A 14,159-nucleotide genomic window follows, 5' to 3' on the forward strand; every position below is an offset into this window, starting at 1 on the left:
CAGGCGGAGGGCCAGGTCTTTCACCCTTGCCCCGCCCTGTGGAGACTGTGGGTCTGGCCCCTGAGGGGGCCCAGTTCCTGGAGGCGGGCCTAACGGCGGCGACAGTCGAGACGCTGCTCAGCTCCAGAGCCCCGTCCACGAGAAGGACATACTGCCTGAAGTGGAATGTGTTTGCCACCTGGTGTAGAGAACGGGCGGTGGACCCAGTTACCTGCCCGGTGACTATGGTACTGGAGTTCCTCCAGGACCGTTTCTCTGCTGGCCTTTCCCCATCCACACTCAAGGTGTATGTGGCTGCCGTGGCGGCATTCCACACCCCTCTGAGGGATGGGCCTCTGGGGAGGCTTCCACTGGTCGTGCGTTTCCTCCGTGGAGCCCGGAGGATGAGACCCGTTTCTGCACACTGGGGGGGCAGGTGGAGGCTTCGGCGTGGAATAGTGGGTATTCTCAATCCCATAGTGTAGTCACCGACGCAGTACGAGTTCCCTCAAAGGGGAACGTCTTGTATGTAACCCTTGTTCCCCGAGAAGGGGAACGAGACACTGCGTCGGTCGGCCACACCTCGCCCCGCCTGGAGTGCCTTGCTTCATAGCAAAGAGCTAATGTCTCCGGTGTGCCGGCGTGCTCATATACGCCTCCAGTTACGCCGTCACACGCTACCGTTCTAGCAATGCCAATAGGATTGGAGTAGTTTCATTCAGGATTTCAGCCCTGCCACGCCCAGAGGCGTTCCCATAGTGTCGTCACCGACGCAGTGTCTCGTTCCCCTTCTCGGAGAACAAGGGTTACATACGTAACCTGAGACATTCCTTCATGTATAGAGATCTCAGTTAAGTCTCTCTTACAGAGGAAGACTTCTGTTATAGAGGTACGAGTATAACTTCTGTTATACGAGTATAACTTCTGTTATACGAGTACCCAAGAAATACATACAAAGGGAAAATTCAACATTTTGGGAATTACAATTTCAAATTGTCTTTTTTATGTTTCAGTTTTTGTACGGATTACACTAACGAGATGCAACATGTTAATTAGTTAGCTAGAGGTGCTGATAGGCTGGTAGGATTTCACCCCATCTTTCCAATATTTGTGCTAAGCTAAGTTAGCCAGCTGCTGGCGGTAGATCACATTAAGTGTTCCATTTTTGTCTGCTCTTTTTGGTATGTCTGAGATAAAAGTTGACATAATAGTTTGAGAAAATGTGTGTGAACCTTTCAAGGAAACTTTAAATTATATTTCCAAAATCCCAACAGATGTTGAGGAGTGGTCTTCTCAAATGTGCACAGGAGAGCTCAGTGTACATGCAGAAACTGAGTTTCAACAATTATTTTGAACAATAGATATCACTCATATACGCTCACAAGAGCATCAGTTTATCTCGAACTGTCCTGTTCTCTTCGATCCAGCAGGAGAGCTGCAGGGAGAGCACAAGATGAATGGCCCCATCCATATGTGCATATGTCCATATTGCAGGAATCAAGGGATTGCAGAGGTGACATAGTGGTTACAGCAACCTTTTCAGAATCCAAAGGTCATAAGGCAAGTCAAGTGAATGTGATTTATTTAGCCCAAAGTCACAATGGGGTCTCAGTTTGTGCAATATTTGACATTCTCTAGCCTTAGACCCTCAATTCATGGGGAAATGTGTAATTAGTTGAAGAGTTTCAGAAAAATTTTTCAAGTTAAGTTTTTAACAAAGTGAACCATTGGAATGCTTGTTGTTTCCCTCTGTTTCCAGCCCAGCTAGGCTAACCGCTTGCAAGTTGTACAGTAATGACTGAACAGATACGAGAGTTTATCAATCTTATCATAACATGTGGAACGACAACTTTTAACTCAAGTCAAAATCTGAAAGTTTCCAGAGATACCAAACATGTCATGCAGAGAAATGTGGATGAAATTATGCCCAAGGGTGTAGGGTGGAAAATATGTTTTTTACATCTCAGAGGATACTAAATGAGAAACGTCTGAGAAATGTTGGTAAACACTTCAGGCAGGCCATCCTATTGTGTGTGTGTGCACATTTGCATTTTAGTAAGTTTGAAGTCACTCAGAAGGAAAAATAAGCTGAATTTGCTTTAAATTACCATATTGGTTATTTTGCATCTGGAACGTTTAATCAAGAAAACAGAGACGTTTATCTCAAAATGGTTATCTCCCAAATTTGGCAATCAGCCATGAGCAGATGGAAAGCCTCACTGACTTGGAAAACTGCTGGTGAATAGTAGTGAGTGTCTAGGTGGACTCAATGAATGATGAATTTAAAGCACAGCTCCACCGCAATGAAGATTAATTATTTAATATAGTTTTAAGGAGGTATGACAGAGAGACTCAGAGAGAGAGGGCCAAATAGAAGTAATGAGTGTGGGGGGGGTTTGCAGCACCGAAGCAGTGCTCTGCAGTAGTTTTTTTTCTTCAGTAGGACTGATAAATGACGAGAGATGACAGCTCCAGAACACTGACTTCTCTCGCTGTATGCTGTATACACTGATGTCAAATGAAAAATCTACCCTCTTCAATATTACATTTCAGCTAAAACAAACTTGTAAGCCAAGAATGACACCCAGTCCCTGTCAAATGTAAACATGAACTATAAAAAAAATGTTATTAATTGTGTGTCTTTAAATTGGTGTCTTTAAATTGGTGGGTTGGAATTTGATTCAGTTGGGCATTTGTTCACTGTTTTATTGAATATGGTGTGCAAGTTATAATCACACAGCTTGCCTTGACATGGTCCGTGTTTCCCAGAGTCTCTGCAACGGAGGTCACAATTTGTGAACAAAAATTTATAGAAGTCTTTCTTTTAGCTCTTAATATATTTTAGTATATCCCCTCTTTATTCTGTATAATATTTTGCATGATAATATGGTTGATAATAAATATGCTGCAGAAGGCTGATTCATTACCAAAATCGACAAAAGATTACCATATAAAACAGTGTATGTTGCAACATTTTGCTAACATTTTAACCCTATTAAAATAATAAAATTCAGTTAAGTCCAGTGAAGAAAAAAACACCAGAAATCCTTTGTGTGCATGCGTGTGTGTGTGTGTGTGTGTGTTTCTGTGTGTCTCTGCATGTATTGTTTTATCCATGGATCACGTACCTGGTTGTTATAAAGTTATCTCATTTGAAAGCAGCACTTAATTCCAGGCTGGTTGAGCACAACTGAGTGTTTTTTAATGGATGTGTTGACTGAGAGCACAAACCTTTAGAGAAATGTGTCCAATTAAATGAGAAACACTGTGCACACTATTTTTCAAAACAGTCTGAACTTGAGCTGTAACTTTAAAATGATCAACTACCACAGAAACACATTTACATTTCTAAGCGTTCTTTATTTTCAGCTCCCTGTAACTGAAACAAGTTAGGTGAAAAATGCTGTATTCTGCCTCTACACCTCTCAGGGTGAAACTAATTGTCCTGTGTGGGCTAGACTGTGACCATGGACCTGCTCCACACCTCCATATCTCGTGTTTAATTTATTTGAGTTCTACATTGCACTTTGACAAGGCTGTAGCATTGAAACATAACAGTTTCCCATAGTTTGGAGACCCATTAATCTTCCAAAGGGTTTCAGCACTTCCCATTTTATTACTGCATGTACGAGGACGTTCGTTGCTGATTATATCAATTAACCATCTGCTCCACTGTGTAGTCTGAACATCAGTATCACAATATGCTTCCGTTTTAGCATCGGAACAAAGTAATAATGGTTTGTGTTTGTCTCCGAAGCAGAGAAACTCAGGCTTTGTTCCCACTGAGGTTATAAACTGTATCTCCATCGACGAGAGAAAATTATTTCTTCTTGCTGCTGCTGCTTAGCAGCAAGAAGTTTACACCTTCAACTATTTTTTAGAAACACTTTTTCTGTAAAAGAATAATCACTCGGAGGACTGGAGGGTATGTGTGGAGAGAAAATATTGTTCTGTTTCTATTTGATAAAATGCCACAGTGTTGGAGACTATACATTTTTTGATGTCCTTTTAATCTCCTTCTGACTGTCTCCCTCTCAGAAACATACTGTAATTTACACTGTTGGATTCATCAGTCATAGGATATATTATTCATTAAAGCCTCCTGCTGTAAGTGGACATAAGTATAATGAGAAAAATGTGTCAGCGCTTTACAATCTTTAGAGCCCTTAACAATCCATTCATACTTTCTCATTGTTGTAAAGCATATTCACAGTACGCCATCGCCATGACTCTCACATACTGTAATAACAATACCTATACTATCTATATTTAGTCCTTCCCTATAATTAAGAATAACCTTCTTGCTAATCTAAAAAGTGACATAATAAAGTAAAGTTGCAATGTAAATGCAAATAGGAGTTACTGAACCCAGGGAAGTGGGTACAAACCACTTTTATACAGTAAAAAAACCCTCCCCGCTTTCCTCATTAATACTTACAGCTATATCATACCATACACATCTGATATAATATAGAAATATAAAATACCAGGAATATTGCACCTACAGCTTGGCAGGCTTTTGTCAGTCAGGCCTCAGGACAGCAGCGTGTAGAGACTCTGTGGTAGGCAGTGGTGAAATCCTGTGAAAGGGCAATTTCAGAGCTGTCACATCTCACTGTGATAAGACACCTACCAGGTAACTGCAACAATTTTTAGTTTGAATCCAGCCTGGTGCCATTGTTGCCTTTCCCCACTACCAATCCCTTTGTCTGTGTCAAAGAAAGCCGAAATGCCATGAAAAGCCATCTTTAAACAACATGAAATTATGTTTTCATTTCCTTTTGGACAATTGCCTATTAAAATGAAAATTTATTAAAGATATGGGTTTAGCTGAAACAACTATGATCTCACATACAATAAGAGGTGGTACGCAAATAGAGTATTGTTCAAGATAATGGTCTGTACTATGTATGTATATAGCGCCTTTCTAGTCTTCCAACCACTCAAAGTGCTTTTTCACATTCACCCATTCACACACAGAGACTTAACAGAGGCTAAGTTGCCAACTACTCATTAGAAACAGAAATTAACATTCACACACCGAAGGAACAGCTATACTGACTGGGGTTCAGTATCTTGTGCAAGGACACTTTGACATGCAGACTGAAGGAACCACGGGATTGAACTGCTGAGCTGTGTGATTAGTGAGCAACCTGTTCTAACTCCTGAGCTACAGCCGCCTCAACAGGAAGTCAAGTTTGCAAGTTTAACTTTGTGTAACTTTTTAACAGAGAGACAGATTTACTAAGCAATACACCATAGAATCTGTTTTACAAGATCTATGTCTACAATCCTGTGGTAAATATCACAGGAACACAAAAATTACCTCAGGAAATGGTATTTTAGTGAGTTGTAATTAATGAGCTGCTGTCTCAGGAATCAGGAACTAAATACAAACATATTGTGGCAAGAAATTCATTGAGAACATTTTGAGAGTCTTGTTGAACTTGCCATGCTAACATCTCTGGGGCTGTACTAAAGCACATGTTGTTTCCTGTATTTTGAGCTAAATGCTATTTACAGAGTATGCCTATAATGTTTTCCATATTCACCATCTTAATTTTGTGTCTAACGTTTGCTAATAAGTACTAAACACAAAGTACAGCTGAGGCTATAGGAAATGTAAGTTGTTTTCCAGGTGGTATTTAGTCACAAACCAAACAATTGGATAAATTTAAATTTTGACCTGATGAAGGCACTAGAAGAAAATTTAAGGGATTCAATTTATTACAATTTATTGTGAGCGTGACATGAATGCCTGAACCAAGTATTATCACAATCCATCAAAAAATACTAAAAGTGAGAACCTCATGGTGGCGCTACAGGAAAAGGAAAAACATTGTATGAGAAACATGAATATCTGTGAAAATCCTCTGATAGCCTAGTTGTTGAGATATTTCAGTCTGAACCAAAGAGGTGGACCAACTGACATTACAATCCCTAGAACCACATTGCTAGTGCAGCTAAAAAGATGGACAACAACGGTCTGACATGAGTTCAGTTGAAATCACTGTTTGTATAAGTATGATAAGTAACGACTCAGACTGAATAGAAAAAGAAAACGTAGTTCAAGACAGTGTTGGGCTACTGCAAGTGGTATTGTAATATGCAGACTGCAGTCTCTATGAGGGTAAATTGAATTTTGCTAAAAATTTCTACGTATAAGCTGCAGCTACGTGTAAACTGCAGTTTTACAGCTGGGTCATGCCCAGACAGAGGAGTATCAAGCCTTATATTATCTACCCTTCTCGTGAAAAAAGTATAAACATGTCACACTCGCCTGGGCAGGCTTCAAATCAATCACTGTGGAAAAGGGCTATAGTGACTGCTGAATGCATTACTGAACCAGAGCTTTTGAATGTGACAGATTTGGTGAGAGGCAGCTCTTGCATCTTTAACAGCCATCTAATTTCTTTTTCATGAGTTTTTTCTTTCCTCTTCAGTGTAATTTAGAACATTAAAATTCAGAATATGCTCTCATCTCCATGCTGAGCTGTTGAGGGGAGGTAAGACATGTGAACCAGATTTTAATTGCATATATTAAATACAAAAATGTGGTACAAATACTCTTACACAGCTATTAGAACAATGATACAGTAAGTCTGTGTCCGTATCTAGTGTTTATTGAATTTACGTTCAACAAATTATTATGTCACCCTCTTTTTACTTGCTTATTTCTTGATGTAGATTTAACTCACTTCCCCTTTGATTTTGTTTATGCACTCAGACTCAGTCAGGCACGATCATTGTTTTTCCGGGAGAGAATGCACGCACAGAAGAAACCAGACGCTTTCTGTTGTTGTGAGCAATTGATTTGCCCAATCTGTTCTGCTCTTCCAAATGTGCATTCACTCCTCATGCTTTGTCTGTGATACTTTCAGACAACCGGAGAGGTACCATAAGCATGGCTGCTGGCTCCAAACAGCATGTCTGCCCCTCTCTGTACGTCCATCTGTCTTTCACCTCGTTCCTTTGTATCTCGCTGATCCTCACACACATCCACACAAACAGCCGTCAAATGAATTAACTCCAGAAAAGCCCCAGATGGCTGTCTCGGCTTGATAGATCACACAAACACATTGACCACAGGGTGAAAGATAACTCCACTGACATGTCTTAAAGCAGCAACGGTATTAGGGTCTACAGGTTAATTAGTGATTGAGGGGATAAACATCTTCTCTTATAGCCACGCCAGTGGCAATGTCGGTCTGTTGGTCCAGACTGAAATATAACTGTTACATGGATTGCCATGATATTTTGCACACTCATGATATTCTACTATTCATATATTGCCACCACCAGGTCCAAGTTTTCACTTATTCAGTGTAAAATCTCAACATCTACGAGATGGATTGTGTTGCGTTTTTTTTCAGATTTTGAGAAAGGAGAGGCTGGATCCGATGAAAATTAACAAGAAAATTTAATAAAAAATAGGTGAATACAAGATGGCATTACAGAACAAACAACAAAACAAAAACACTGCAGTGGACTGGAAAGTTGTTCCTCTTTTCAGATTTACAGCTTACAGTCCTGATTCTCGCAAAATGAATTGTTAATATCCTCCAGGTATGTGGGCGGGTCTTTTCCTCCAAATGGCCCAGGACCATAGCCATTGGTCGTTTGGTTACTTCTTCGTCACCCAATTAGGAAGGGTGTACCTTACTGCTCTATGTTACTTTTGGTCGAACAAAAGAGCGCCAATTCCCAGACGTGAAACCCCCTTCAATCTACAGGAATAAACAGTCTTTTGCTCTAAACTAATCATGGAGAACAACAGGGCTTGTCTACAAAATGGTTGACACCCTATCTTAAGTGTCAATGAAACAGTCAAAAAACTGTCCTTCTGGCACTAAACAAAGAGGTCTCCGTCTTCTTTACATTACAAAGAGGATATAAACAATGGTTTAATCAACATTCTAATGCAATCGTTTGGCCTAAAATCCTGCAGGTTTACATTTGAAGGAAAGCACTGAAACACTGGAGTACATTAAGTTTGTTGTAACTTTTTAAAACTCAACAATTGCCACAAAAGTTTCTACATTCATGTTTCCCATGACATATCCAAATCACTTTAGTGAGTCCCTAATTTTTCTTTTAGCATTATCATCAGGTCAAAAATTCCAATGTGTTCAAGTTTGTAGCTAGTGCTAATAAGCAAACATTAGCATGCCAACACGCTAAACTAGGATAGCAAACATGGTAAAATTTGACCTCCTAAACAGCATGGCCATTGTTAGCATGTTAGCATGCTGACATTAGCATTTAGCACTACCCTGCCTAAGTAGGCCATAGCCTTACAGAGCTGCTTGCATGGCTGTAGACTCTAAGGGTCACCTCACGGTTGAACAGAACTAGTTTGTATCACATGTCGTCCAGCCAGGTCAAAAGTCAGAAGTGTTTACAGTTGTTCCGTACTGGAAGGCGGGGTGAAAAGCAGCTGTCAAAGAGAGAGTTGAGACTTGATAATTGTTTAAACACCCAAAAAGTGATTGTCTAAAGAATGAAAAATGACGGCTTGAGAAGAGAAGTTCCAACCCTTCTCGTCACCGCACACCTGGTCAATCGCCACATAAAGTGGATGTGAATAATCGACTGTCAGTTTTGGAAAGTTACAGAAATTGTCGCAGGCAGTGAGGGGTGGTTTCCACAGGCATTCCGACTAGCAGTTCTGTTAAAAGCATCGCGGCCCCGTAAATGTTGTTTCCCTCTTTCTGTTTCTCAAACTAACATCCACATGCACAACCACCTATACTGATTCCTTTACAAACACAGATGCTCGCACACTCATTTCTTGCTTAATCACAACCCATAACATGTGCATGAGTATATAAATTCAGAAATGTGTTCTCGCACAGATATGTGTTCCCACGTCTTGTTTATTAAACGTTTCCCTCTATCTTCTCACTGCTGCATGTTTGAGAGCCACAATGAAGCAGAGCCATACTTCTGTTGCTCTCAACCTTTTCACAAGCAAATAAGTGCAACACTCCACAGTGCACGAAGAAAAGAGTTGATGCACTTCAGATCCCCATTAATTAGCCAACGGTGTCAAGGAACACACATATGTTCCATCTTGGCTTCTCTCTCATGACCTTTTCAACATCCTCTCTCTAGAGAGCCCCATTTCTTCATATCTAAATACTGAGTGTGTCAGATGCATAAAACTGGAGGATTAGCAGACATAAATCAACAGGTTATGTACATCCATTCCAGTAAATTTTTAATGCAGTGCTCACTTTTGTCCTTTTATAAATGGCTCTGCCTTAAGAATCAATTTGAAAAGCACCAAACCAGGAGCTGGCCGTCTTTATGCACCCTTGTCTGTTATGTTAGCAAACAAAATGTGTTATTTGTCAGACAAAAGACTCTAATTGTCACTTTAACAGTAATAATGTTCTTGTAATTTTCTTTAATGCACACACACACACACACACAGATTTGTCACTGCTGCATCAGAACACTGTGTGCGTGTGTGAGAGAGCGAGAGAGAGAGAGAGAGAGAGAGAGAGAGAGAGAGAGAGAGAGAGAGACAGAAAACAGAGATTTGGTGCCCCCCTGTGTTAATGGTAGGAAAATATAGTTGAACAGGAGATTCTCTGCTTCACGTTCACGCTGCAGATGCATGTTGACTCAGTGAAACATCCAATAAAAAACAGAGAGAGACTAATTCAGATGTTCTCAGCAATAATGATTTATTCTTGAAAGTGTGACTTTGACTGAGTAGATGACGCGTGAATGTGTAAGCTACAAAAAAAAGTATAACAAAGTCAGAAAAGGATGGTGTGCCTTCTTACACAGAGCTCTGATAATATACAGAGATAAATGAACAAATGAGTGGATTTATTGATAGAAACTGTACTCAGCAGTTAAGTGTTGACTGAAACAACAGTCATGACTGAAATTATTAATCTTGTTCGGCAGTTTCTAGTATTGGTTTCAATTATACCTTTAGCTTTGGATTCTGCAGTACTTTGCTGCAGCTGTGACAACACCCATTTACAGGTCTTGCCACCTGACTTCAAACAAAATGATTGCCAATTTAAAACAGATCACAACGAAGATGTTTTCATAATCTGTCTCTGAAGAATCTTCATTTCACATTTCAGCATTTTCTACATCATGAAAAACCGGCACAGTCTCAGCTGATTTGTTGGAGTGATCCATACAGCCCTGTGCAGGTTATTTCTTCTGTTTGTTTAACAGTCATGTACCAGGAGAGCAGAAAACAGTCTATTGTAGATATTAATTGTGTATTTCCATGTTCCTGCTGATAAGTGTCACTAAATTTATAAACAACAACCACATAGCCACATGCAAATATATATAATGCACTCTAAGACTATGCTGTATAGTTGTTATAAAAAATGGCAAATATATATACATCATAAAGGATGATAAGCTCGTTATAAATTCACTGAATAGGCACACTACTATTTATCAATTTTATTTGTAGGCTATAGCACATTTCATAACCAGGTAAACTCAATGTGCTTCAGAGTGAAACAGCAAATGTTAAACAAATGAGATACAAAACACAATAGAAGGATATATATGAAGAATCAAGAGGAATAATGCAAAATAGTATGTGATTTGATTTGACAGAAGTGACACCCTCTTGTAAAATGTTGTAACAATAAATGTATGTAGCCTAACATTGCTGAAGAGACTCTTTCTTACAGAAATTGCTCTGATGCAAAACAAGCTTGTGTGAGTTTATGGAGGCGTTTTTTTAAATTCTTTACGGGTTTATAACCTGAGGATAAATGTCCTCTAGGATGAATAGTGGCCAATACCACCTTACTGAGATTCTCTTTCTCCAAGACAGGTGATGAATTTGTGTTGTGGAAAAGTTTTCTATTGAATAAACTCAATGCAGCTAGTTTTTAAATGTAAATATTCTGTGTTTGGAGCTTAGTTGTTTTACAGCAGAGATGTAATGTGACCCTCCGTGCATTAAACTGTGTGTGGAGCCTCAGCAGTGCATCTTCTGCAGGCACAGAGCAGCAGTGGCAGCGCGCCTGCGCAGTGCATCCAGGGGCTCTGGCTCGGCGGCGTTCGGTGCTGAAGTGGGGCGGATGGCAGAAAAACAGCGGCGATGGACATTACACCGCAGGATTCCCATTTACGATGTCGTTAAATAAGCATCTGGACATCACGTTTTCACACCTATCACCCTAGGACACTGACAGCCCAACAGAAAGGGGTAAGATGCTGATTATTCTGTGCTAATGCTCCACACGGGCTGTGCTAGCTGACGTTAGCACGGCGCTAGCTCCTGCTCAGCTGCCACCTCCTCCTCCTCTCACTGCGAGAGATAGCGGATCTGTCGGCTAAAGCTAGCAAGTAGAAAGTGGGTGGTGTTTGATTTATGGACGATTTCGGTGCCGACAGTCAGCAGTGTGCAGCCCTCTCTCTCTAACAGCTTTATCACTCCGTGGTGTCAGCTGGGAGGGAGATCTGTCTCTCTCTCCTCTCTCTCTCCCGGGCTGCACCGGACCTGCAGCGGCTGAGCTCAGATGGTTCGGGCAGCTGCAGGAGAAACCATGCAAAACACCCAGCAGCTAGCCAGCAGAGCTAGTACACAGAGGGAGAGAGCAGGGTCCGATGAGTCTGACTACTTTTTTAATCTGAAGATATGCACAGGCCTTAAGGCGGATGCAACAGATCCGCGCATCCACTGAAAACTATCTCGTCAACTTCTCGTCACTTTAAAGTTAATTTTGCTACTGCTTTAGACTTAGTTAACCCCCAACCCCCTCCTCCCCTCCCATTTTCCTCTGCTGTCATGCATTGGAAAGAGATCACGTAGTGCACAGCTGAGGGAGCACCCACACTGCAGTTTCCCATGGGTGTGTTGAGTCAGAGGAGCCCAGGTGATGATGCCACTACATCTCATTCAGCCTTTTCATTCAGAGAGGTTTCATAGATTACCAGCAGGCTTATCAACGTATTTGAGATCGTTGTTATGTGCTTGTAGGGTGGAGATTTTTACTTGAAGATGTATCTATGTATAACATTGAAACTCAGAGTACTAGTGTCTACAGTGGCCGGGTTAAGTAGCACTTTAATGATCCCTAAAGACACTGAGTGATATCTGATTGTTAACAAGGCTGGACCAGACTCAGGCTCCAGCTCAGACATAATACAGAAAGGCATCATAAGGATGCTGCCCCCCCCCCAGCATTTTGGTAATTCTCTTTCTCTCTTTTTTAGGAACCATGTTACTTAAGTTAATCTGTGGCCGTCTTCCTCCTGGGAACAGGCAGTTAAAACTCTCACACCCAGCAATGCAAAATCGTTCATTATACTTTTAACTTACAAGGGACATGTTTGTTTTCAAACCAGTTTAAACTAGCATGACTAGATACAGTATTGATGCTTCTTTCTGTAGAGGAATGGTTTTACAGTAGAACAGTATTGAGACAGCGTGCTGTGTCATATAGGAGGGATGGTAGCTACGCTAAGCCATGTGAACTCTTAGCTTTGATTTGTGCTACAAGCTCTCACTTGTTGAAGCAAGCTAAAGATAAATGAAATTCAAGTAAGAATTCACAGAAACATAATGGGCCGAGAACCTACTATAAATAAGGATGTTTAATTGTAAATGTAATTTTAAAGATCACTCAAATGTTTAATAATTTAGAGATTATCTGTACTTTCTTCCGTTCTTCTTCAGTGTCTTTTACTTGCTAATAGTGATTTTAGTAACATAAAGGGTCTCCAGTATTGAGATCACCATTTCAACACTTGAGCTGCTGTTTTGAGTAAGCAAGTTGTTGGAACAGTAATTCCTATATGAAAACATGCAGCAAGAAAGCAACCACGGAGGCTCTGTAGCCTTCAGTCAGTTTTCCTTCAGGGACACAAACTATAAAATGGCATCTGACTGTGATTGAGTGTTGGGTTGTGGAACCAGTGATGGGAAAATGTAATGATGATGACAGCATCATCAATCATTTACTGCATTTGGTTCATTTCCTGATTTGGTTTATTTCATCTTATTTTGACCACATCCCGTAGCCTCTCACAGATAGTATACTGCTATTGTGTGTATGTTGGCCAATAAGTAACAAGAACATTGTAGAGCAGAAAATATATGTTTGAGGCAGTTTAGAAACAGTAGAGGGTTGCACCAAACTATTGTTGTCATTATTGATTAAGCTGTCATTTAATTATTTATTTTTAGAATTTGTTTAAATTTGAAAAATGCCCAATTACAGTTTTCCAGAGCATATGGAAGCATCTTAAAATAACTTTTTGACAAGAAGAAAACAATAGAGACATGATTAATGATCAACCGTTGACCAAAATGGTTGAAGAATGATTTTGTTCATTCATTGACTACTTGTTTAGTCATTTAATTGTTTCAGCCCTTAAACAGTGTGGCCTTTACGTAGTTTGTCCATTAGAAAGCACTGACAGGTTGATTAAGTTTATTATTAATTTATTAAATCACAATTCTGGTGACAAAACTAATTTAAGGGATTCTTTTTTAAAGTGTTTATGTTGAAAAATGAATATTAGCTGATATTAGATTACATATGTGTTGTGATGCAGTCTGTAGTGTATTGAAAATCAGGTTCTGCTCTCCCTGTAGCATCTGCCACTGTACACATTATGTAAACAGTGGATATATTAAATGGCTGCACCTTTATTTTACTCGGTGGATAAAATGCTCCTGTCTTTGTTTGCCCCGTGTGTTTTTTCAGATGCTGTACTTTCACTGCTCCCTGTACTCTCCAGTCCATAAATGACCCTTTCACCGAGATCCACGGCAGCGTAGGAGACGGCGGCGAGTGAAGCAAAAGGAGCGAGCGAAATAAGGAAACAAGGACAGGAAGCAGACGTTTCACCTCAGCTCTAGTGTCCCTTTCTGTGCCTGTCGGTCAGGGATGGTGAGAGCAGTAACCTCTCTTCCCTGTGGTGAAAAGAAGCTCCTCGCCTTGCCCTGCGTCTCCAGCAAGCCAAACAGCCTGTCCGTTAGCCAAACAGACACTAAGACAGTCCACCAGTCAGCCACTCCGTCAACCAGCCTGCTATTGTCCAGCAACCTATTACCTCACACCATGACTGCTCTGTCTGACCTGTTTTTAGGAACTCACTAATTCATGGTAAGTTTGACTTCTGTCAGTATGATTGTGTTGCGTTATTGTTTTTATTTCTAGTAGTCTCCATGTTTA

At 40.5% G+C, this 14,159-nt stretch overlaps 1 protein-coding gene across 1 annotated transcript in view; it reads left to right on the forward strand.

The window, feature by feature from the left end:
• The first annotated feature begins 11,021 nt into the window (after positions 1-11,021).
• Positions 11,022-14,159, forward strand: part of rgs17 (regulator of G protein signaling 17) — a 29,887-nt gene continuing 26,749 nt past the window's right edge. The window contains exons 1-2 of the mRNA XM_038737349.1: positions 11,022-11,182; positions 13,689-14,090. Of these exons, the coding sequence (XP_038593277.1) occupies positions 14,088-14,090 (3 nt within the window). The 5' untranslated portion in view covers positions 11,022-11,182; positions 13,689-14,087. The remainder of the gene's footprint in view (positions 11,183-13,688; positions 14,091-14,159) is intronic.

This window comes from Micropterus salmoides, unplaced genomic scaffold (assembly GCF_014851395.1).
Source record: "Micropterus salmoides isolate LMB-PRFRI ecotype aquatic unplaced genomic scaffold, ASM1485139v1 Ms_hic_scaffold_22, whole genome shotgun sequence".
NCBI lineage: Eukaryota > Metazoa > Chordata > Actinopteri > Centrarchiformes > Centrarchidae > Micropterus > Micropterus salmoides.